The 23,363-nt window shown below is 54.6% G+C and overlaps 7 protein-coding genes across 7 annotated transcripts; 3 read left to right on the top strand and 4 right to left on the bottom strand.

Annotated features, from left to right (window-relative positions):
• The first annotated feature begins 323 nt into the window (after nt 1-323).
• On the top strand, nt 324-3,652 carry CAOG_05113 (hypothetical protein). Its single transcript, XM_004346748.2, has one exon. It carries the CDS (start codon nt 400-402, stop codon nt 3,415-3,417), a length of 3,018 nt encoding a protein of 1,005 aa, XP_004346798.1. The 5' UTR covers nt 324-399; the 3' UTR covers nt 3,418-3,652.
• Nucleotides 3,653-3,774: 122 nt separating this feature from the next.
• CAOG_05112 (hypothetical protein) lies at nt 3,775-9,363 on the bottom strand. The gene is made up of 5 exons (XM_004346747.2): nt 9,158-9,363; nt 6,799-8,164; nt 6,501-6,701; nt 5,998-6,385; nt 3,775-5,889 (listed from the first exon to the last, which is right to left on the bottom strand). Exons 1-5 carry the CDS (start codon nt 9,215-9,217, stop codon nt 3,783-3,785), a joined length of 4,122 nt encoding a protein of 1,373 aa, XP_004346797.2. The 5' UTR covers nt 9,218-9,363; the 3' UTR covers nt 3,775-3,782.
• Nucleotides 9,364-9,432: 69 nt separating this feature from the next.
• CAOG_05111 (hypothetical protein) lies at nt 9,433-14,546 on the bottom strand. Its single transcript, XM_004346746.2, has 4 exons — nt 14,483-14,546; nt 14,342-14,380; nt 13,967-14,137; nt 9,433-13,107 (listed from the first exon to the last, which is right to left on the bottom strand). Exons 1-4 carry the CDS (start codon nt 14,484-14,486, stop codon nt 9,656-9,658), a joined length of 3,666 nt encoding a protein of 1,221 aa, XP_004346796.1. The 5' UTR covers nt 14,487-14,546; the 3' UTR covers nt 9,433-9,655.
• A 461-nt stretch (nt 14,547-15,007) lies between these two features.
• Nucleotides 15,008-17,090, top strand: CAOG_05110 (hypothetical protein). Its single transcript, XM_004346745.2, has one exon. It carries the CDS (start codon nt 15,203-15,205, stop codon nt 16,889-16,891), a length of 1,689 nt encoding a protein of 562 aa, XP_004346795.1. The 5' UTR covers nt 15,008-15,202; the 3' UTR covers nt 16,892-17,090.
• CAOG_05109 (hypothetical protein) lies at nt 17,052-17,980 on the bottom strand. Its single transcript, XM_004346744.2, has 3 exons — nt 17,799-17,980; nt 17,553-17,669; nt 17,052-17,375 (listed from the first exon to the last, which is right to left on the bottom strand). The coding sequence occupies exons 1-3, from the start codon at nt 17,943-17,945 to the stop codon at nt 17,217-17,219; spliced, it is 423 nt and encodes a 140-aa protein (XP_004346794.1). The 5' UTR covers nt 17,946-17,980; the 3' UTR covers nt 17,052-17,216.
• Nucleotides 17,981-18,194: 214 nt separating this feature from the next.
• CAOG_05108 (hypothetical protein) lies at nt 18,195-19,364 on the top strand. Its single transcript, XM_004346743.2, has 4 exons — nt 18,195-18,289; nt 18,700-18,835; nt 18,984-19,160; nt 19,265-19,364. The coding sequence occupies exons 1-4, from the start codon at nt 18,251-18,253 to the stop codon at nt 19,342-19,344; spliced, it is 432 nt and encodes a 143-aa protein (XP_004346793.2). The 5' UTR covers nt 18,195-18,250; the 3' UTR covers nt 19,345-19,364.
• Nucleotides 19,365-19,626: 262 nt separating this feature from the next.
• On the bottom strand, nt 19,627-23,274 carry CAOG_05107 (hypothetical protein; the record flags this gene model as incomplete). Its single annotated transcript, XM_004346742.2, has 9 exons — nt 23,108-23,274; nt 22,877-22,991; nt 22,627-22,774; nt 22,469-22,531; nt 22,165-22,386; nt 21,910-22,049; nt 21,547-21,807; nt 21,365-21,464; nt 19,627-21,246 (listed from the first exon to the last, which is right to left on the bottom strand). The coding sequence occupies exons 1-9, from the start codon at nt 23,253-23,255 to the stop codon at nt 19,627-19,629; spliced, it is 2,817 nt and encodes a 938-aa protein (XP_004346792.1). The 5' UTR covers nt 23,256-23,274.
• Between the last annotated feature and the right edge of the window lie 89 nt (nt 23,275-23,363).

The following is a 23,363-nucleotide window of genomic DNA, read 5'->3' as shown; positions in this document are numbered from 1 at the left end:
GGTGGTTGCCTTCCTTCGTGGAGGGAGTTGCTCAAAGCTCGAAGCCGACATACTTCTGTTTGGTGACTCTCAGTTCGTGAGTTTGTGTCGTTTCAGTCCTTTTGTTTCTCCTTTGCTTTTATAGAAAACCGCTTCATATTGAGAGTCCTCTTCTATTACCGTTGGCATTGAGCGCCACGAGCGACTCATCCCCGCTCCTCACGGAGTGAAGACTTGGACTGAGTGAGTGATTGATTGATTTGAAGGCTCAATGCAACTCAACACGGTTGTGCATTCATTCTTTTTTTTTTTTTTTTTTGCTTTTTTTGCTTTTTTTTGTTGTCATTTTTCTTTCTTCTCATCGTTGATCAACCAGACGATCATTTAGACGCTGAGAATCTGAACACACACAAGACCAGAATGACTGCTGGCGGGACGCGGTCGACGTCGTCCCCACAAGCGCCGGCTCGCGCTTCCTCCGCTTCCACTGCGACAACTTCATCATCTTCATCTTCGTCGTCTTTGTCTGGAAGCGGCGGGACTGGGGCTGGGGCTGGGGCTGGGATGGGACTCGGCGGTCCGCGCTACTCTGCATTGACGCAGGACGCGATTGATGCGATCGAGCAGCTCAACACGGCGACGGTTGAAGACGAGGACGACAGCGACATTCTCAACGACGATGACGATGACGATGACGATGACGATGATGATGGTGACAGTGACGACGATGAGGACGACGAGGACGACGTGCTTGAGGAAGCGGCTGCAGCGGCGGCGTTTGCTGCGGCGACCTCGCTCGGCTCGTCCAGGCGGATGGTGCGCCGGCGCGTCGCTGCAGGGACAATCACTCCAAGTGCCAGCCACAGTCATAGTGGCAGTGGCAGTGGCAGTGGCAGTGGCGTAGGCGGATTCGAGTCGTCGTCGTCCTCGTCGTTGTCGTTGCATGTGGGCCAATCTGGTGCGACCGACATTGGTGAGCACCACCACCCGAGCAGTCATCATCATCATCATCATGCTCATCATGCTCATCATTATCACCATGGACAAGGACACGCTCAAGATGGCGGCGCGCTTGGCTACCATTCTCATTCTCACTCGCATTCGCAGACAGGCAGCCTCGCCCATCACCTCAATGCAGGCGAGTGGACAGTCACGGCCGATCCAGATACAATTGCAGGCGCAATCGCTGCTGCTTCTGCTATTCCAGGAGAGCACGCGGCGATACACAATGCTGCAGACACCCATTCTGCTGCCAATTCTGCTGCCAATTCTGCATCGATCAACGCTCGAAAGCAGCCGTCCTCGTCTGCCAACACGACGCCAACTGCGCCTACACGCAAAAACGCTCGTGTGACTCAAAACGGAGCGCACCAGCATTCCGGCTTGATGCTGCACTCTGCTAAAACTGAAGCAATCTCGCTGCAGCAGGCTCGCGCACACGACGCTGCGTTCGATCCGAGTCATAGCCACGAGTATGAGCACGAGTCTGACAGCCAGGATGATCCTCTATTTGCGTCAGTGCTGCGGGGTCTCAAGGCTGCGACGCATCCGACCTTGCAGCCTCGGCGCCTGCACGACGAAGAGCTCGCCCACATTCACTCGCTCAGCGGCGACGGCACTGCTGACGATGCACACACGTCCCCGTCCTCTAGCGCGGATTACGAATTGACAGTCCGCCATCGCCGAAGAGCCGACGAGCATCCTGCGCTTTCTGCCGCGTCCAAGCGTCCACGATTAGCCGCAGCCACGACGGACGAGTCTGACTCTGAACTGCTCGACGATCTACAAGGTGCGGCGCCTGCAGGTAGCCAATCTGCACGAACGAACGTCCATCTTTTGCTTTCTGCAAAGTATCGAGCAAACGTTCGTCGCCACCAACGTTTGCAGCAGCAGCAGCAACAGCAGCGAGCATCGGGCGGAGAGCACGGCGAGCACCAACAACAACCGGGCTTCCTCGATGCACATTTGCGCTTTGGCGATTCGGCCACTCACGCTGCTTCTCCTGCTTCCATTGCCGACTCGCTTGCCTACCAATCGATGGTGCCAGAGTTGCCAACACTCACTGGATTAGAGTCTGTCAATGCCGCCGTTCTGGCCAGCCATCGCGCTGCAGAAGCTTCTGCCGCCGCCGCGCTCATGCCGGAGAAACGCAAGCGAGGCAGACCGCGGAAAGTGCCCCTTGTCGACGGACAGGAAGCGTCGTCACCTTCCGCTGCCCTTCCTTTGGACGCGCCAAGTAGCTCTGCCCCAGTCGCCACCACCACCAAACCGTCTGCAAAGCTATCTGCCAAGCAGGCTGCCAAACAAGCTGCACTGGCTGCAGACACCACCACCAAATCTAATGCCAATCCAACCAGCACCAAAGCAGCACGCCCACCCAAGCAGCAGCCGCCCCCTCTTGCCACCAGCTTGTCCAATCTGGGGCCCATCAGCAGCAAGCGGCATTTATCTCCCGCCGAACTTGTTGCCGCCATGGCCGCTCGCACGTCGTCGTCTGCTGCCGCTGCTGCCCCGGCTTCGTCTTCTTCGTCCTCCTCCTTGTCTTCGTTCCAGCACGTTCCCGCTGCGATGGCAACGCTCCCGCCAGTCACTTCGTCTCGACCAGGATCACACGGATCGCTGTCCGGCTCCTGCACTTGCGCGATGCGGCTTGCTCCGGTCATCAGCATGTTTGCCGAGTGGAAGGGTGCGGCCAAGGATGCAGCAGCCACAGCCTCCGACGCGACCGGCGCTCCAGTCAAGAAGGGCCACCGTCTTCGGCAGCAAAACGAGTGGTTGCTTGAAAACGTCTGGGACTCGAGTGTGGCCTACCAGTTCTGCCGCCAGTGCGTGAGCAGCCTCCTCCACGTTGACGAGCACCGTCTTTCCAATCTTCGCCAGAAGAAGGCCAACTCTGTGCGCGCTGCCGTGAGTATGGTGAAGCGAGACGTCGAGCCTGGTCGCGTGCGCGACGTCGTGCTGCCAAAGGGCATCCACGATCGGGCAAGCTGGTGGGCTTTGCTGCCCGACCACGCCGTGGTTAGCGTTGGTGCCCCAATCGCCTTTCACGGACTCAAAGCCCAGCGCAGCAACAACCACAAGGGCGATGATCTGCTCGAGCATTTCCTCACTTTTGTGGACAAGAACAGCTCGCCCGTTCCTGCACACCGGACTGATCTGGACCCCTCGGTGCAATTTGTGTTTGATTCGCGCTTCCGCCGCATCAACGTGCCATCTACCGCAACTTCCGATCAGAGCAACGCTGCCGAGGCCAACGCTTCGTTGACGCATGCATTCAATCTACTACTCCAAACGTTGTATCCGGTGGGTCCGAACGGAAAGCCAGTCACCGTATCGCACGGTACTGTCAAGACATGGCTCAAGGCACATCGTCCATCTCACGCAGTTATGAAAAAGCCCCCGAAAAAGCTTCTTGCACGCCAGGAAGCATCGCTGTGAAGTTTTGGGCATTGTTGGTGGAATTTCATTCTCGACCTTGGCTCTCACCCGCGTGATTTCTTCCACCCACCCCCCATCTGTAATATATAGCTGGCAGAAAATGCCCGAAACACCATACTGGCCTTGTTCTTCGACTGTCGGCTTTTTGCGCTGTCGCACCCACATGATTTTTCGCTTTTGATTCACTCGTCACATTTTCTTATTTTAGACCGAAATAAAAAGCAACTTGGCTCAATAATTCTAATATCTGAATTTTTAAACACACATAGATCGACAGACACATAGATACTTCGCAAAAAACAAACAAACAAACAAACAAACAAACAAACAAACAAAAAAAAAAAACTGAAACAATTATCGGAAACTCAAACATTGGTGCTGCCGAGGGCGCCAACGAGAGGCGCAGTACTTGCAGTGCTGATATCACGATCTAGGCCAGAAGACTTGGCATCTTGCGAGCTCGACGACAGCTCGACCATGGGTATCGAGTTGGACGGTTCTTCCGGCTCGCTGTACTGCCATGTATCAGAGTCGCGCGGGACGTGCTCGAATCGCCCAGTGCGAAGCAAGTACATTTCTCGAACCACTTGCGTGTTGGTCGGGTTGAAGATGCTGTATGCGTACTTGATGATGGCGTATGGCATGATGGCAGTTGTCACCGAGAGGATGACCGTAAACCAATACGTCGGGTTGGGCCAGAGCATGAAAACGACGCCAAAGACAGAGTTCATCTTGGCGAGGACGTTCATGTACACGAGCATGTACAAAAACCACAGCAGGACGGAGGCAGAGCAAATCACCGCGCTCAGCTTGGTCCACATGTGCGTGTCGAGGGCTAAACGCAGGTTGACCAACACAACAAGCGTCGTGTAGCAGACGGTGCCGAGTGACCACATGTCGTACTGCTGCCCAGTGGGAGCGACAGCGATCGCGAATCGCGGAATCAAGTAGCAAATCAAGGACTGATACGTTGCGTCGAGGATGGTTAGCCAGAACTGCTTCTTGTTGAACAGTTCGTTTCGCATTCCTTGCAAGTAGAGCTCGGGGAAGAGCATGGCCGCGCGCGCCTTCACAGGCTGCTCAAAAACCGCCAGAACGATCGGGGGTAGCGAAGTGAAGGCCAGGTTGAAGAACATGATGTACGTGTACTCGTAGACGGTCTGGGCCGAAAAGCCAGCGGTCGTGTTAAACCAAAAGTTGACCAAAATGTACGCGTAGTTTTTGTAGAAAAAGTAGAGGACGAGCCACGTGATGCGATGGTACGACCACACACCGTGGACCAGCAGCAGCTTGCGTAAAAAGGAAAACTGGGCAATGGCGTAGTCGCTGGCCATGACCGCCTGCATGCCTTCGTTGCCGCTGATGCCAACGCCAATGTTGGCCGCCTTGATCATGCTAACGTCGTTAGCACCATCACCAATGGCAAGCGTGATGGTACCGAGACCCTTGCGCACTAAATCCACCACCGAGGCTTTCTGGAGCGGCGAGCAGCGGCAGCACACCACCGAGGCGCATTGTTTGGCCAAACTGAGGAATTGGTCTTTCAACTCGGGCGAGAGCGAGTGCACCAGGGTGGCGCCGTTGACAACGAGTCCAAAGACAGGACGGCCGTCGGGGTTGGAATTGTTCATGCGGCTGGGATCTCCTGCCGACGACGTGCTGGCACTTGCGCCAAACGGATGGTCACCCGACGAGTGGCTGCCTGTGCTGTAGGCGGACGCCGTGATGGCGCCAGGGATGATGGTCGAAATGCGATCGCGCGCCACTTGGCTCATGGGGTCACTTGCAGATTTTGTGAGGGGATCTTGCGAAGTGCTAAAGGCGATCGACGGATCTGTCGATGCTGCCTCATTCAACGGGCTGTCCTTGTCGGAAGCCGTGCCCGCGGCCAAGTCGGCGGTTACAAACCCAAGCAGCTCTGTGATCCGAGCTTGCGTCGACTCGGCGTCGGTCGCATTGAGAATCAGCACCTGCATGCCTCGGCGGAAAATCTTGCACGAAAAGCCAATGTTGATGGCGGTTTCTTGCTTGTCACCCGTGAGCATCCACAGCTTGATTCCTCCCCTCGCGAGCACGGCGATCGTGTCGGCAACATGGTCTTGCAGCTTGTCGTCCACGGCCGTGGCGCCGACGAGCTGCAAGCCATTCTCAATGCTCGCGCTCACCTCGGCAATGGCCTGCTCTCGGTCTTCCTTTGAGATGGCGGCCGCGCTAAACTTGGCATCAAATGCCCGCCACTCGTCCTCAGTGAGTGGCTTCCATGCGAGACAAAGTGTCCGAAGGCCTCGTTTGGCAAAGTTATCGAGGTGGGTGCGCGTGGCGTCGAGCAGGTCTCGAGCTGACAACGCGCCACCTTCCTTCTTTTCGGCCCCAGGCACCGTCAAAAATGCCGGAAGAGCCGACTTGGCCAGCGGTGCCAGCAGGGGGATGACGACGTCATCGGCTCCCTTGAGCAGCAGCTTGATTTCATTGCTGCAGCAAGCAGACAGAGGTGTGCATGAGCGAGCCATGCCAAAAGGTGGAAACAAAAGCACAAAAACAAAACAACGGATCGATCAAACCAAATCACAGACTCCTTACGTGTCGCGGGTGCGAATAATCACCGACATGCGCTTGCGGTCTGAATTGAACTCGAGAACATTCAGCACATCGTAGAAGCGATCTTGCCCGTCAATGTTGATTTTGACCACATTCATGGTGCGATCCACAAATGCAAAGCCAAAGTCCCTGGCGGCAGCGACAAGGCACGCTTCGTCTGGCGACTGGGCCTGGTAGCTCAAGGTTTCTGGCAGTCGCTGAGGTCGAGTCTTATCCGCCTCCTTGTACTCGGCCATGACTGTGTGGCACAATGCCAGGTGTTCCCAGAATGCAATCAAATGCTTGTCAACGAGCCGTTGACGAATCATGGCAGCGTCGTGGTACTGCATTGGTTGCGAGTACGGCGAGTTTGATGTGACTGGTTGAGTTTCTGCAGTGGCGGATAGTATTTCGCGGTGCGTGAGCTACGACAACAAAAGAAAAAAAAAAGGGGATCTGTTGCGCCCGCTTGATCTACACAACAAACTGCAACACAGCGCGCTTACTGGATGTCGAGCCGGCACCGTAAATGACGCCATTTACACTGCACCCATGGAACACCATCCTATTCTGAGTTAATGTGCCAGTCTTGTCGGAAAAAATGTACTCGAGCTGCCCAAGCTCTTCGCTCAAGGCAGAGGTGCGCGCCCAAGCAGGCGTATCGGTTGCAGCCCAGTACATGTCTAAATCCTGACTGATAAATAGAGCTGAGAGGTTGTAGGTGTGGAGCAAAGTCGGAATTGTGAGTTCAACAAGGAGACCAGTCCCACTGAAGTCTGTGAATGGCCAGCAAACAGCGCTCACCTTGCACGAGCTTGACCATCTCGACAGTCACATAGAGAGAGATGGGCACGAGCGACTGCAGAATCAGCGCAAACGACCAAAAGTTGATGAAGGCACTGAGATACCTGTTGGTGGGAAAGTACAGGTACCAATGCGTTTCTGGAGGACTGATGCCGTTCACCGCCGACAAAATGGCGCCGATAAGGCAGAACAAGATCAAAATGACGAAAACAAAGATAATTTCCTTGTTCATCATCTTGTCCATCTTGGTGCGCTTGAAGCGGCCTCGAGAGCTATTCTGCAGAACTTTTGTGTCGTGCCCTGCATAGACAACAAGGCCGTAAATGTAATCCGTGTTGCGCAGGATGCAGCTGCGAAATAGCACGTTTTGAATGCCGATCGGATCTGTTTGGGCGAAATTGTCCTCTGCAAACGCCATAGACCCCTGGAACCGAAACAAGTTGTTGTTGGGGCTCTCGCACTGGACGCGAGCGGCCAGTGACACACATCCTTGCGCAGACGCGCAGCGGCCCCGAGTCAGCGCCAACGCTTCCTTGGGCTTGAGGTTGGTCTCGCCATCCATGCTGGCGGTGTCAACGTAGCAGAGGTTTTGCGGATCCGATGTGCCGATCAGGACGACATCCGCTGGAATGGCATCACCATCAACAAGTCGCACAATGTCGCCAACCCGCAGCTCCTGCCAAAGCACGCGCTCAAGCAGTCGTCCGTTCGAATGGTTGGCTGGCAGTTGGTCTGCACGACCGCCACCAATGTCCGGCATTTGCGACGACGCAGAGACAGACGAGGCGGACGACACGGAGCGGTCGGACGATTCGTCGGACGACAGCTCGGTGAATTGACCTCCTTGGTTGTTTGCTTGCTTTGTGGACGGCGAGGGCCGATGCTTCTCATCGCTTGGCTTGCCGTCAAGTGTGCCGTGGGTGGCCTCATACTCACGAATAATCTTCTCCCGTTGCTGGCGGCTCGCGAGGCAGCGAGCAACAAGCGCATCAAAGCAGCGCATCAGCGGTTGCGTCAAGAACGACAGCGGATGCAAGCGAGCCATGGCCTGCTGCTCCTCTCGCGTGAGTGGCCGTTCTTTGCAGACAACGCGCGTGGTGACAGAGTAGTTGACTTGAAGATCGCTCTTCCGGCGTTTGTAGTCTTCCACGGCGTCCTTGATTGCAGACGTGGTGAGCACAAACAGCAACGGCAACGCTGCCGTCGACGGATTGACGGCCTGTGTGGCCGGAATGAACGCCAGAATGACCATTGCCAAAAAGTAGCAGTTGGCAAAGCGGTGGAACTGCTCAAACAAGTTTTGCGGGAGGAACGTCAGCGCCGTGTACTTTGTCGTCGTGACTTGATTTTGGCAGAAGCCCGCGATCTAGCGACGACCAGAAGATTGTAAGAAACAACAAAGTCAGTGATTGTTACGACAAATTAGGGAGCACCGGAGCAAAATTTCTGAGACGAAGTGGTTTCCAAGGTCGATCACATCGTGTATCTGCCCTACTACCACTACTACGACGACTACTACTGCTACAAGCTATTTACTACGAGTCCGCCGTTGTACGAGTTGTCAAAGTGCAACTGTGACGTTTTGATGGTTGGCTCACAAACGCGGTTCCACAACAAAAAGCAATCGGTCGTTCCAGTTTACGATTGGTTTCCCAATTCACGCTCACTGCGCGTCCCCACCTCAACCTCGAGCACAACTCACTTCGTGCCACTAACGTTTCGCTGAGTGGCTACGCAGCAGCAGCAGACGGATGATGAGCGTAGACGCAGCTGGTCACATCCTTTTTTCCAATGCGCAAAATGTTGATTGTTGTTCGCACCCGCATCACTTGAGCAGCAGCAACCAAAGTGCGAAGCTGCTCGTCCCACTTTTCCACTTCCGGTCAATCCCATCATCAACAAACAGTCAACATCGAAGCGCAATCGAATGCAGAGCGACGCAAAAAGCGAGAGGCAGAAGAAAAAGCTACCAAGCGACAAAGCAAAAACCCGATCGCCGTGAACTCAAATAAAACAAAAACATAACAACAAAAGCGTCGACGAAGAACAGAAGCACAAACGCAAACACACACACTGAGAGAGAGAGAAGAAAGAGAGAAGAGCATTGTGTCAAACAAGGGACTCGGGCACCAGCGCAGAGCACAACCGAGTTAAGCGGGAGCAAACAACAAACAACAAAGGGTGAGAGAGGGCGTCAAAACCCAACCTCCACCTTCACTACGATCAGTCCTCCAGTCCTCCAGGTTGCTGCTTGTCCCTTTCCCCCCTCTCCACACATGAAACCACCAACGCAACACCCACTCATCATCATCATCATGAGCAAGACGCGACGATCAGATCGGGCCCTTGGCTTGCTTGCCTCAGAGTGGACCGGGTCATTGCTGTGCAGCAATCGAGCTGCGGCGTTCGTTGATGCCATTTTGCTGCTGGTGTGTGTCGAGGCAGCACGAAACGCCGGCTCTCTCTTTTGTTGCACAATGACTTGATTCAGATACTAGGATTCAGTGAGAAGTAAGGCAACCCAGGACGAAGGAAGGGGACAAAACCTTCCCTCTTCAATTGAAATGAAACGAAAAGACTGACTTGTAACTTGTGTTGTTGACCGTCTCAGATGATGAAAAAGAAAACAGAAAAAGCACATCAATAGTATTTATAAAGCAATCTTGTTGATTGACAAAGGAAATGGGGGCAAAAACTGAAGCACAAGCAACACAGTCAACAGCGGCCAGTTGCTCAGGTTTCACAAAAGCCAAACAAAATCCGGAGGGGAAACAAACAACATCAGAACAGAGAGAGAGAGGCAGGAACGAGAAATGCGTGTTGCGTCTGCGGGGGACCAAAAAAGAGGGGGGGGAGCTTATGCGACGCACATGCCGCTCGAGCAGTGGTGGCCAGCAGAGCCGCTCCAGTAGCAGTCAAGGTCAGTGACGCAGCCAGTGCAGATGCCAAAGATGCAACCAGAGGCGGGGTCGTTGCAGCCGCCAAAGTCGCAGTAGCCGCAGAAGGTGGTGCCGACGTTGTTCTTGACGCACTCGCCGTTCTGGCAGCAGCTGCCGGTGGGAGAGCCCTGGCAATCAGCAGACGAGACGCAGGTGACGGGGCCAAAGATCGGGACGTTGCCCGAGCCGGAGGGAACCTCGCTGACGCACTGCCAGGCAGAGCCCTTCTTGTGGGAGCAGTGCTGGCCAGAGGGGCAGTCGGTCGAGATGATGCAGTCCGGAATGCCGAGGAGCTTGCGGAGATCGATGAGGCCGTCCTTGAGCATGTCGCCAAAGGAGACGACGAGCTGGGAGAGCGAGGCCAGGTCGAAGGTGACCGAGTGGGGCTGGTTGTAGATCTGGAGGGTCATCGACATGGTGGGGAAGATGCCGTGGGCAAGGTTGCTCATCGAGAGGTTCTCAATGCTGAGCGCGGTGAGCTGAGGAATAATGTACGAGAGGTCCGAAATGAACTTTTCCCAGTCGTCGACAAGCGAGTCGGGGCGGAGGTAGTGCGGGGGAAGGAGGGCATCCATGAACATGTTGAAGGCGGTGGTGAGGTTGGCAAAGCTGAGGTCGATGGCAAACTCAAAGTTGGGGTGCAGGGGATCCCAGTCGGTGACCATCGAGACGGCCATGTGGTCAATGCCAATCAGACCGATGGAGGCGTTCAGGGAGACGCCCTCGACAAAGTGGATGATAATGTCGTTGACAACAAAGTCCTGGGTGACGGGGGCAATGGCGAACGAGACGCCCTGGAAGTTCATGGAGCCGGGGACGGTGGTGACGTCAATGGCAGGGTAGGTCGAGTCCTGCTGGGCGTTGTTGAAGGCGCGGGTGACGTCGGCAAAGGCAAGGGTGGCAACCTCCGTCATGAAGAAGACGTTGACGGGGTTGGTGATGTCAACAAAGCCGTTAATGTCAATGACAACGCCGCCGATGGTGATCTCGCCACCAACGCCGAACGCGGTGATGCCAGAGGGGCCAAAGCCAATCTCAATCCAGGGGTTGGTAATGTCAAAGCCCTTGAGGCCGGCAATGTTGGCCCACTCGCCAGCCATGCTGCCCTGGACGGTGACCTCGGCGTCGGAGGAGAAGGTGCCGCCAATGTCGAACGTGAGCCAGTCGCTCTGCTTGGCAAAGAGAACCGAGGCGCCAGTGGTGATGGTGACGGTGGAGGGGACGGCAATGTCGATGGTGAGCGAGAAGCCGTCAAAGTTGACGTTCGGCTTGACGGGGATGGTGGTGGTGCCGAGGGTGAAGGCAAGACCCTTGGTCATGTCGCCAAAGACGGGCAGGTACATGGAGAACCAGAACTGGACAGTGTCGGCGTCAGCCTTGATCGTGGACATCTTGGTGAAGAGCGACGAGGGCTTGAGGATGGTGATGACGTCGAGCTCGAGGGTCAGGCCGGGGAGGTAGGCACGGCCGGTGGTCGAGTCCGTGTAGGCGGCAGTGTTGATGACGAGGGTAATGTCAGCCGAGCTGAAGGCGAGGTCGTCAGTGGCGGCAGGGGTGCCAGAAGCGCGGCCAGCGATCGTGTTGACAGCGTTGGAGAGGCTGTCGACCTTGACGACAAGCTCGCAGACAACGTCGGAAAAGTCGTTGGTGCCGGCAAGGTGGATGTCGTACGAGTTGAGGATGGCGGACGAGGCGAAGGTGATTGAGGCCTTGCCGTCGAACGAGAGCGAGACGAGCGACGGGGTGGCAGTGTTGACAACAAGGGCAACCGAGATGGGCGACAGGGTGAGCCACTGGAGGCCGAACGGGGCGACCCAGGCGCTGGCGAGGGCGCCAGAGAAGGTGAACTGGTTGGTGCTCGAGGTCCAGTCGGCAGAGACGGCAAAGACGACGGGCTGGGGGTTGCTCTTGAGGGCGAGGGTCAGATCGAGGCTGGCGTGGACGCCGTTGGTGCGGCCAACAGAGAAGCCGACGTCGACCTTGGCGTAGCTGACGACGGGGGTGATCTGGACGAGGTTGGCGAGGAAGTCAACAGTGACCGAGCTGACCTGGAGGTTGTCAAAGATGGGGCCGTAGACGCTCAGCGAAAAGTCGGCAGAGCCGTCGCCGAGGACGGGGGTGAGGAGCTGGCGTTGCTGCGAGCCAGAGGCGACCTTGACGTCGGCAACAAAGGTGAGACCGCGGGTGGCGCCGGCGTTGGTGGTGATGGTGAGGACAACCGAGGCAGTGTTGAGGGTAAAGTCAGCAAGGGTGTTGTCGCCGAGGGAAGCACCGCCGAGGGCAGTCGAGAGGAGGGTGGGGAGCTGAGTCGAGTCGCCGGTGGCAAGGTCGACAGAGACAACGAGGGTCCAGTCCTGGAAGTTGTTTGAGCCGGTGAGGTAGAGGTGCGAAGCGCCCTGGCCGGTGGTCTGGAAGGGGAAGGAGGCGGCGCCGTCAAAGTTGAACGAGGTGAGGGTCGAGCCGAGGTTGTCAGTGTTGGCGTTCGACGTGTCAACGACAAAGTTGAGGGTGGCGGTGGCCAGGCTAATCCACTTGACGGGGTTCCACGAGGCGAGGAGCTGGCCGGCGAAGGTGAGCGTGTTGGTGGTCGAGTCCCACGTGGTGGAGGCGACGAACGAGACGGCGGGGTTGGTGGTGAGCTGGAGGGTCAGGAGGGTCTGGATGTCGACGGCGGGGGTGGCAGAGACGCCGGTGAGGGTCACGTCAACCTGGGTGCCGAGAATGTTCAGGGCGTTGCGGAAGTGGAGCTCAACATCAATGTCAATCTCGGCGGTGGCAGCCTGGGGGTTGTTCAGGGGGAAGGTGGCGAGCAGGTCAAAGGTCGACTGCGTAAAGGTGCGGTTGAGACGCTCGAGGCCGGCAAGCGAGTTGCCAGTGGCAAGAGCACCCTCGACCTTGACGACAACACCGGCAACGAACGAGTAGGTGCCGATCGCAAAGGCGGTGGTCGAGGCGTTGACCGAGCCGCGGCCCTTCGCGCTGACAGAGACCTGGGTGAACCACGAGTCGGCGGGCATCTGGGCAAACTGGACGCCCTGGGCGATCGAGTAGCCCGAGCCGATCGTGGCAGACAGACCAAAGCCGAGCTCGGCAGTGCTGATCGAGAGGACGGTGGCGAGGAACGAGAAGGTGCCCGAGACGCCAAGCAGGTTGCCGCTGCCCTGGCAGAGCAGAGTGGGGAACGAGTCAAGGCCAATGAAGGTGCAGCCAGCCGAGGTCAGGACGATCGAGCCGTTGGGGTCGGTGGAGGTGGCGGTGGCAAGCTGGCCAAACAGGGTGGCGTTGTTGACGGTCGTGGCGGAGAGGGTCAGGGTCTTGGTGGTGGTGTCGAGGATGCTGGCCTGGAGGGCGGTGAGGACGGCCGGGGGGTCTGTAAAAAAGGGTGTGAAGTTTAATATCAGTTGATGCAGGGGATGTGTGTCACGAGACTGACAAAGGTGGTTTGGTTGGATGAACAAATCGAACGAAACCCGGCAAAAGCCCAATGTAGTTGGATCTTTCTCTTCCTCTTCGCCCCCCCCCCACTTCTTTCATTCAATAAAATAATAAATATCAAAACCAACAAACATCCACTGAGCGAAGGGAGTCGGGGTCATGGGGTCCAGGAGCAATCCCAAAACGCGAACATATGCCCCAACAAAGCAAAACGACGATGAGCGAGTTGTTTTTTTGTGCGGTGCTCCAAGTTCGGTAATTTGCTGAACTATGATTTTTCTCCTCGTCCCCAAAGCACGATTCAAAGAATAGCAAGCAGCAGCAGCAGTAGCAGCAGCAGCAGCGAAAAACCGAAACGCCGACAACAACAAAATAAAAAGATCATTTTTTTTGTGCCGTTATGTAAAAAAAAGAAAAAAAAAGTGTTAAAAATGGTTCATTTTCCGCACGTCGCGTCCCCGCCTCATTCAACTTCAAAGAAGCACAGAACAAAACACACGAAAAATCACAGAATAGAGTAACAGAGATGAGAGGGGAAAGAGAAGCCAGCCGCCAACGGAAGCAGAAGTATGAACAATCGACACCCCCCAGGCGTGGCTCATGGCGCAATAATAAGAATAATAGCAAATCATCACAACAATAAATGATTTGAAAATAAGCCGCAGGAAATAAAAAGAAAAAAAAAAAAAAAAGCCGCGCAGCTGAACACAAAATGAAAAATAAAAAAATCCATTGAAAACAAGTCGTGGGGTGGAGCAGAGTAGAGAGCTGGAGATGAATAAAACGCAGCTTACCTTGAGCGTTGTCGCCAGTGTGGGGCTTGGCGTTGTTGGAGTCGCCGGAGGAGGACGTGGTGACTGCAATGACCGCAGCAAGGGCAGCGGCAAGGCAGACAGCTGCGACAAGGGCAATCGTCTTGCGGCTGGTGCGGCGCTGGCGGACGGTCAGGAGACCCTCGCTGTCGCCTAAGACACAGGATGATGATGATGATGATGATGATGACGCAGGGCAAGGCAGCAGAAGAGGAGGAAGGGCAGAAAGGCAAAAAAAAAAAACAAAAAAAAACAAAAAAAAAAAAAAACAAATGGAGGTCAGCAGGGATCATAAGGCTTTTTTTTTTTTTTTTTTTTTTTTTCCGTTTTCTCTCTGTTTTCTGTTGGACGACGTACCGGAGCCAAGCTCGAACGTGCTGTAAGCAGAGTCGGAAGCTGTGTGTGGGAGGAGGAGGAGGAGGAGAGCGAGAAGGGAGAAACAAAGTGAGGTAGGCTTGAAAAAAAAACCATCTTAAAAAAAAAACAAAAAAAACTTACGCATTGAAAGATAAAGAAGAAAAAAAAAAAAGAAGAAGAAGAAGAAGAAAAGTGTAGACTGAACTGAAACCGAAAAGACAATGATGGGAATGAAAGATGAGTCAGAAGTGAATGGCAGGAAGTGGGCGGAAGGGAAGGGGGGGGGGAAGGAAGGAGAAGAGAGCGAGAAAATGGAATATGGCGGGAAGGGTTTACCTTCGATCTCTTGTGCTTGTCTGCGTTCGTCTCCTTGCCTTTGAATCGGCTCCAGCTACATGTGCCTTTCATTGACAAAAAGAGCTGTCGAACGAAAACCAAGGTTGTCCGACGAAATCCAAGCGTTGTTTTTTTGACGAAAAACAACAACAAAAACTGTTGCTCCAATGCTGTCGGCGTTTGTTCTGAGCGAGGACGAACGCCACATCTCGATCGCTCTGAGATCGCCTTACTGTACTGACTCACTTCAAACAAAAAAAGCGCATCCCCCCCCCCTTTATGATCTGCTTTCCCTGTTCGTTCTTGTACAAAAAGCTCATTCCCGCCATTGTTCTTTTTTTCACTTTGTCCGTTTCCTTCCTGTTCCCGTTTTCCCCTTGCAACACTGCTTTGACCCGGTTTTCCCAAGCCGCTTCCTCCTATTCTTTCAAACTCGGCGCCACCTACCATCCTCAACCCCACCGAAGCAAAATTTCGAAGCAAGCCTCAAAGTACAGCAGTAGTTGTGCGTGACGTGACAAAATAATGCGGACCTGGGTGCCCGTCCTACTGTCCATTCTGCCCGCCGGGCTCTCGCTGCTGGTTGGCGCGACGGCAGCCATCGACTTTGTGCTCTTCCTGGTCACGCTGCTGTGGCTCTTCTATGTGCTCAAGAAGCCCGAGGACCTGTTCCAGGCGGCCACACTGCGTCGCGCGCAGCTCGCCTCTCAGTCCCAGCCACTCCATTCCCAGCGCAGCAGTGCAGCAGACGCCTCCTGGGCCACCCCGCCAGCCACGCCAGTCTCGCGTTCAGCCCAACGGGGCTCCTTGTCGTCGTCGTCGTCGTCGTCGTCCCCTTCGTCGGTGCCGCGTCGCAGCTCTGGCGACAATGCAGAGGCAGCGGGCATCATTGCCGGGCGGATTCCGACGTCTGCTGCTGCTGCTCCAGGCGGCTCTGCGCCGGCGCTCGCAGGCCTTGGCGCACAGCAGACAGTTGGCCCCAGTAGCGCTGGAACGCACCTCCCTCGAGGCGTCTTTGCGGAGACGAGCAGCTCGAGTTCCTCAGCTGCAGCTGCTGCTGCCAATCATCACGGCGCGCGAAAGGCGGCTGCTGCTTCCAGCAATGCGACGAAGGACGCTGCTGAGGCTGGCGACGTCATCGCGACCGTTTCCGATGCGCAAAGGCACAAGCTCCGAACGCGAGCTGGATATGTGGCTGCGTCGTCCAATCTGACGGTCGTTTCAGAGGAAAAGCAGCAGACCAAGTCATCATCGTCCTCTTTACAAGAGCACAAAGTGTTTGAGCAAGCGTCGTCGAGCATACGGCGAACGGTTCGAGTTCAAGACGGCGCGACCAACGCCACTGGTTCCGACAGCATGATTCAAGAGGAAATGCTCGAACGCCAGCGCTCTCGCAACCCCGCCCTGTCCTATGCCACCTACGATCCAACCGACTCGGATGATTTGCTAGATGACGACGAGACTGGTGCGCCAGTGGCGGTGACTGAAGCGCGCAGGAACCTCCTCGAACAAACCAGCAAGTTGAAGGTGACCCTCCAGCCGCCGCGAAGCTCAAGCGTCGGGAATATTGACAGCAGTGATAAGGAGGCAGACGACGATGAAACCCATCGAGAATACATCGAGGCGATGGCTGAGCTCCGAGGGCTCGAACGTCGCGCGCTTGTCACGTCGTTGATTGCGCCGTTCGTCGGTGCGATCGGCATTCATCTCTTGGGCAGCCAGTCCGAAGGTGTGCTGATGGCGCTGTTTAGCCCCCGACTCTTCCTTGTGGCCTCGGGCTTGCCACCCTTCCTGCGGCTGTGGAATACTTGGACGTCTCGGGCGCACGAACTCCAGCAGCAGCTCGACCGGCCCTTGATTGAAGCAGAGGCGATGGCCGAGCGCGAAGATCGCCTCAACACGCAAGTGCACACGCTCGAGCACGAGCTTGCCAGCGTCCAAGGCGAGCTTGTGGCACTCAAGTCGCGTGTCGACTCTTCGCTGCTCAAAATGACGCGCGTGCTTCGGAACAGCAAGGGCGCCATTGACATGCACACGGAAGCATCCACACAGCGACTCGTCTCGCTCGAGACGCGTCTTGCCGAGAGTGAAAGTCTGTTGAAATTCGGAGCAACCTCCCTCAGCCCGACCGAGGTGACGTGGTTGTCGCTTTTCCGATGGGAGCGTCCATCAGTCAAAGCTGCTCGCTTGCTCATGCTTCTGTTCCGACGATGATTGGATTTTCTTCAGGATTTTGTCGTTTTCTTGCTTGTTTTTGATTCTTGTTTGTTTGTTCACTGTTTGCTTTTATCGACGTTTTGGCTTTTTCCCCCCCCCCCTTGCTTTGCTTTGCTTTTGAATCCCCGCTGTTCCGAGTTGTTTGTATTATGCACTGTGCGCTTGAGAATTTATATTTTCATTACTCGCTCACACGTCCGAGCAGAGCAGGACTTCTTGAATCGTTCAAAATGCAAGAGTAACATCCCTCAGAATAAGTCTGTCATTCAGCGTGTCCTATTTACAACAGAGCCTAAGCTTGTACATGTCCTCCTCTAGCTTGTCACAAGCTGCTGAGACGCAGAACGCAAGGGCCGCCATGAATGAGATTGATGTTGGCTTGCTCTGCGAGTTGGATGGCCTTGGCTGACTCTGCACCGGGCTGGAGCCAGACGTTCTTGATTCCAAGGTTGATTGCGTCTTGAATGATACCCTCCGACACCTGCAGACAAACCGTTGGAGTGAGTTAGCGACAAAGGTTGTTTCTGAACAAGCTGAATCTGAGCTGAACAGAATCAAGGGAGCACCTCCCAAATCCCCACCTTCCAGCGCACTGCCTGTTCTATTCAATTCTCAATGCGCGAGACGAAGGCGTTCGCTGGAACGACGCGAGACTTACGGCGGGCGGAGTGATGACTGAAACAGAGTAACGCGACGGCTCGGTCAGCTGCGACAGGCTCGTCACGCAGACCAGTCCTTCGATCTCGGGTGCCTTTGGGTTGACTGGCACAACATGCTGTTTCGTAGATGCCAGTGGGAATTGAAAGCCGCATGTTAGCATCAGCAAAGTCATTCTGCAAGTCAAAATTTGTGCTACGAGTCGTGCTTCAACCGCTCTCACGATCATCATCATCATCACACTAACCTTGTTGGCCTGCTTGTACTTGAGCAGCACAGAGTTGCCGATCTTGGATGGATCAGCCGACGCGCCAACGACGGCAAACTTCTGCGTCGCGAGGAACTGAGCAATCCGGTCTGTTGCGACGGTTGGTTTGATGGAGCAGGCAGCCATTGTGAATGGAAGAGTGAACTAGTGAACGAGATGAGATGATTAGTGGTGTACTACAGTACTAGTTTGTGATCGCTGCACTGTTCGATGTGAGCAAAGCAGCCATTGACGTGAGTGAACGATTGTTGTCCGAATTTTGTGATCGCTCTCTGTTTGGAGCACTTTGCTGAGCACTGCAAGTAATCAATCCCAATCGAGACATGTCAAAAACTAAGGCAACGCTCAGGCTCTTCCATTTCTGGAAGCTCGAGTTCAGTCTCAGTCTCAGTCTCAGTCTCAGTTTTTTTTTTTTTTTACTTCTCGAAGAAATGGAGTTTGATGCGCCCGTTGACGACGTCGACGTTGAGGTACCGCGCAAGCACTGATTGCGAGCGCGCTGTGGACGAGAGAGCGAGAGTGAGATCCAGAGAGAGAGAGCAGTGTAGAGCAATGTAGAGCGAGAGTGAGCGAGGTAGAGGGAGAGCGCACAGGTCAGCTTTTCAACGGGTGGCCACTCGTTCCACGTTGACAGATCATTCCCAGCGCGATTCGAAAGCGGCCACACATGAACGGCGTTTTCTATGAGGGAATGAGGGCGAACGCTTGCTCGATCGTTGGTCTCGTTCGCTCGGTGACGCGTTCCAAAGTCAAATCTCGCCAAGACTGAGTTTCTTGGCTTTCTATTCAATTGCGACTCGACCTGAGGGACACCCTGCCGTCAACACACACTCTCACCTTATTTTCGTATCACTGTTATTTTGACCGAAACTTTTTGCAGCGCTTTGAACGCGAGCACAACGATCTGATCTTGCGGACGGGAAGTTCAACCGACAACGCCAAGTTCAACTACGCATGGTGTCTCGTCAAGAGCAGATTTCGCGGAGATAACCGCCGCGGCATTGAGATGTTCCAAGGTGAGGATGAGGCACATTTCAAGTGCTCAGATCTCGTCTCGAGCTTTACAATGCAAATCCATCGGTTTGCAAAGCAACGCAATCTCAATCACTCCGTTTGCTCTTGTTCATTGCTTCGAATCTCTCTCTAATTGCCGACGACGTCCAGATCTCTTGGCAAGCGGAGATCGCGATCGGGAGTGCCTGTTCTTCATTGCGCTAGGGTACTACCGATTGGGCGAGTATCCGAACGCACGCGTCTATGTCAAGCGTTTGCTGCAGATCGAGCCTCGCAATCGCCAAGCGTTGCAGCTGGATGCGGCGATCGACAAGTTAGTTTCCAAGGGTAAGGAAGGTGGTACTTTGTCAGCTGCTCTTTTTCGTTTTCGCTTGGTGGGTTGTGCTCACACGGCTCACGATGGTTCCGAAACAATCCAACCATTCTGGCAGATACTCTTATCGGTGCGGCAGTTGTGGGTGGACTGTCTGTCATTGTCGGGCTCGGTATCATGTTGTTAAAGAAAAAGTAAAAGCCATGGCCCAAACAGCATTTTTTTTTTCACTACAACTCATCATTCGAACTTTGTTTCGAAAGCCGCAACTTGACGTTCAGCGCAGCAAGCAGCTTTTGCATGTATGGGAGTTGTTGGCGGAGGTATTTTCGACAGGCCAGGGTTCGAGGGGACCCTTGCGAATCATCCCTGCGAAATCAAACAAGATCATCAGAGGGGTGTCAGTTTTTCGTCTGCCACACTTTGCCACATTGTGTTTTTGCTCCTGCAGCATCATCATCATCAGCATCGACGCGAGTCTTACAAATCCATCTGCCTGTAGATCTGGAGCTGCGCTTCAACGACATCCCGGAATTTGGAAAGGACCGCCACGCTGCGCGGGTGAGATCCGAGGCTGTACTGAATGCGGACGAAATGCAGTGCTGGCTCGAGAGTGGAAATGTACCCTTCCAACGCATCGATGGTGGGCGTCGAGAGAGATTTCAGGCTGGTAGCACTGGCAGGAACATGAATCGCGGGCGCCAAACCCAAGCAAAACACCTTGATGCCGTTTGGCACGCCAAAGCGAATCAACTGATCGATTTTGGCCTTCTTGTCGGCGCTTGAGAGGGAAGAACCGCCTCTCGGAGAGGTCGGGTCGACTGAAACATCCAGGAGAAGTTTGATGCAATCGTTGGGGCTGGGCTCCCGCGTCCAGCCGTGGTAGTACAGGTACTGGTGATTGGCAAGACTGGGAGAGGCCGTAATCGCACGTCCGTTGCCCTCGATGGCCTCAGTGCTGGTCACCTCAACAGCGCCGCCATCGTCGGACAGTTCGAGACCAAAGTGCCCAACGCGTCCGTCGACGTTCTCGTACCGTTGCATCAGATCGACGAGCGGCATCAGGTGCAGCCGGCCATTCCACCACACGGCTCGCGTTGTAATCATAATGTTGGCCCACATAAAGTTGTTGCGCGTCCACGCCGATGACGTGGTTCCATCTGTGTTGTTCAGCGCGAACAGCGATTTCTTCTCGACGCGCCCAAGAAGAGACGAGAGGTCGACAAACCTCCGATCAATATTGGAAATCAGCTGCACCATGTCTGCAAAAATGGGGGTTTGGCGGAAGAGCCCCAGCTCTTCCCGCGTGATGGAGAGCAAGGTGTTCAGCTCAGAAAGCGCTGGCAGAGTGCTGAGAAAGGGCCAATAGTCCGATTCTTGCCTCTTGACAAAGTACTCGTGCATCAGCACAAGCGAGAGACGATTGGTCTCGCTGCCATCCCAGTCGGCGGTCTTCCCAGCCTGCAGATCCTGTTGGGATGTGGCGTCAAGCGCCGTCAACAGCTCTCCAACATCCAACGATGCTTTGGCTGTCTCGTCATTGATGAGAATCCCGAGAGGAATGCGAGCAATCGTCTCAAACTCGGCGAGTGGCGAGCGAGCGATGACAGCGAGCGGGAATTGACCGTCTTCCTCGTCGGAGCGGTCGACAAGTTGGATTTTCTTGCTCCTGCACTTGTGCTCATGCAACCAAGCCTGAAATAACTGGAGTTTGGAGCTGGAGACCGGCGCCGTTGGCTGTGACGTTTCGAGTCTTGCGGGAGCGGGTGTGGTTGCAGCAGCAGCCGCTGGGGACGACGACGGCAATGGCACCGATGGGATTGATGGTGACGATGATGGCGGCGAAGGCGCAGGCGCAGGGGTTGATGATGGCAGTGAGGTTGATGATGATGATGCTACCGAGGACGACACCGTTTCCGATGCTGGGGACGGAGCAGGAGCAGTTGGCTCGAAGGAATTTGCAAAAGTGGAAATCAGCTCCGCAACCAGTCTTTTGCGTTGAATGCGGTACTGCAATGCGAGGCGACGATGCAGAAGGCGCGGCTTGTCTTCTGTGCGTTGCAAGGCGAGCTCATCGGCGGCAACAGTGGTCGCAAACGACTATTGACAAAGTCCGAGAACGCAACAACAATAACACGATCAGATTGGCAGCGTGAGAGCAATGTGCGGGACTCATGCTCTACAACCCCGAACAAACAAAACACCATGACGTGCGTACCGCAGCTATACTCGTCAACTTGACGATAATGCGTTCCACAGTATCTGCCATGTTTAACTCGCGTCCTTGAACACAGTTACTGAAGGACTCGACTGGTGATCTGTTGCGTCAGAATAAACAAGGGAACGTTCAGTCAAAAATAAAAACCAAACAAGCACACCAACAAACAACCAACGACCTACCGATCCGGCGAAAATTCATCAATGCACGCGCGGAGCTTGAGTGCATGGAGATCGTTGATGTATGCAATAGCCTCCAGCGCACCAGTGACACTTGGAGGCCGGGTGGCGCCAATGCACACAATGTGTGGAATGCCCAACTTGAACGCGTACTCGCTCTTGAGCAAGAGAGCTTCTCGTTCGCCATGCAGCAAGTCTGCGAGATTGATCTCCACGCACTCGTGCGGATTGGACTCTGGCACAAACCCGTACAACTGCAAGAACCTGTGCGCGCAGCTTTTGGGTCAGCGGCAACCCAAAGCAAAAAACAACAATCACTGCACCCTCACATATCGGCTGGCCATGACAGCGGGCTCAAACACTTACTGGGCGTTGGAGAGATTTCCATAATCGTCCTCCACCTCCTCGTTTTCATTCACAGGCCTGTCGCACGTCAGCAGAAACATGCCGTTCTGAAAGTCGTGATGACGGTAAAAGAACTCGCCCGACTCGTCAAGTCCTCGGGTCTGCCAAAATGACGGGGGATGCAGGTAATGAGCCAAAAAAAAAAAATAAAAAAAAAGTCACTGCTCGAAAATGCCGAAAAACAAGAAATGCAGTTTTTCGATCAGAGTTTCTTACAGGATGGAAGCGGTGATTCAGAAGGTCGGCAAACGGAATAAGATACCGCCGAGCATGAATGGTAAATGCACGCGAGAGCACGATTGCGCGGGCCCAGAGAAAGTCGCTTAGAACGAGTTCTGCCTTTCCTCCGAAAATGTCGGCCTCATGCTGTCTTAGCGCCAAGAAGCGACCCTGCAGCTCACTTTTCTGTTGCGATACTTGTTCGACAAGTTGCTCATTCTGATGCGTGAATCAGACCGCGAACAAATGTGAGCATTCTTTCGCGACGATCAACGATTGGCACCCTTTTTATGATTCAAACCTGAAGTTGAGCCAGCTCTCCATCGTTAAAGAACAAGAGGTTGGACAGCTTCTTTGGAAGGATCTGCAAAGATTGATGCACACCAAATGAGGTGAGGCGCGGGGGCGGCTTTCTGAGATTGGCGATTCAACAACTTGAGCTTCCCCAAGATTTCTCACTTCAATGTATGGGGCCCACGCAGACCTGGCGCCAAGCGCCTTCTCTCGCAATAGAAACAATGCCAAGAGATCGTCTTGCGAGCCAGATTCGTGCCAGATTGTCGTAAACGCACGCGGCAATCCAACTTGCAGCGCTGTATCCAGCGATCTGTGATTCAAGCAGCAATGCCAGTCAGTTTCAAAAACAAGCGACCTTACCAAGGTGATTTTCATCCACTTGACGTCTTTGATATGCTTTTTGTGTGCTTACATGGTGAGCAAGGTTGGGATCGCGGCAATGCGATCGTCCGGCTTGAGCGGATTGTCGGCGATCAATCGGCGGCCCTGGTGCCAATCCTGCGAGACATCGACGTGGCCAAATTCGGCTGTCACCCACAGCAAACCAAAATACAAAGACCCCCCATCACATCGCATCCATGATGAGTACTTGGCTCAATGTAACGAATGCACTCAATGTAAATTGCTGAGGATCCACCGTTACCGCCATTTCCGCGCATCCAGGTCAGAAAGCGACTCATGCTGGTCTGTTCCTGGCTGTCCATGATGAGCTCAATCTCACTGCCCACAGCCACGCCAGACGCGGCGGCGATCAGCACGAGCACGGCCAGCCCAAGTCTGCTGCAATGCATCGCGACCACAAAGCAAAACGTTTAGAAGATGACTGGAGCGTATCTCATCACTTGATATACTATTGTGATGTGTTGTTATTTGTTCAACGTTGACACATCCTGCACAAG

The sequence above is a fragment of the Capsaspora owczarzaki genome (assembly GCF_000151315.2).
Source record: "Capsaspora owczarzaki ATCC 30864 unplaced genomic scaffold supercont2.8, whole genome shotgun sequence".
Classification (NCBI taxonomy): Eukaryota; class Filasterea; order Ministeriida; family Capsasporidae; genus Capsaspora; species Capsaspora owczarzaki.
The sequence above is the reverse complement of the archived record's forward strand: the minus strand, read 5'-3'. Positions and strand labels throughout refer to the sequence as shown.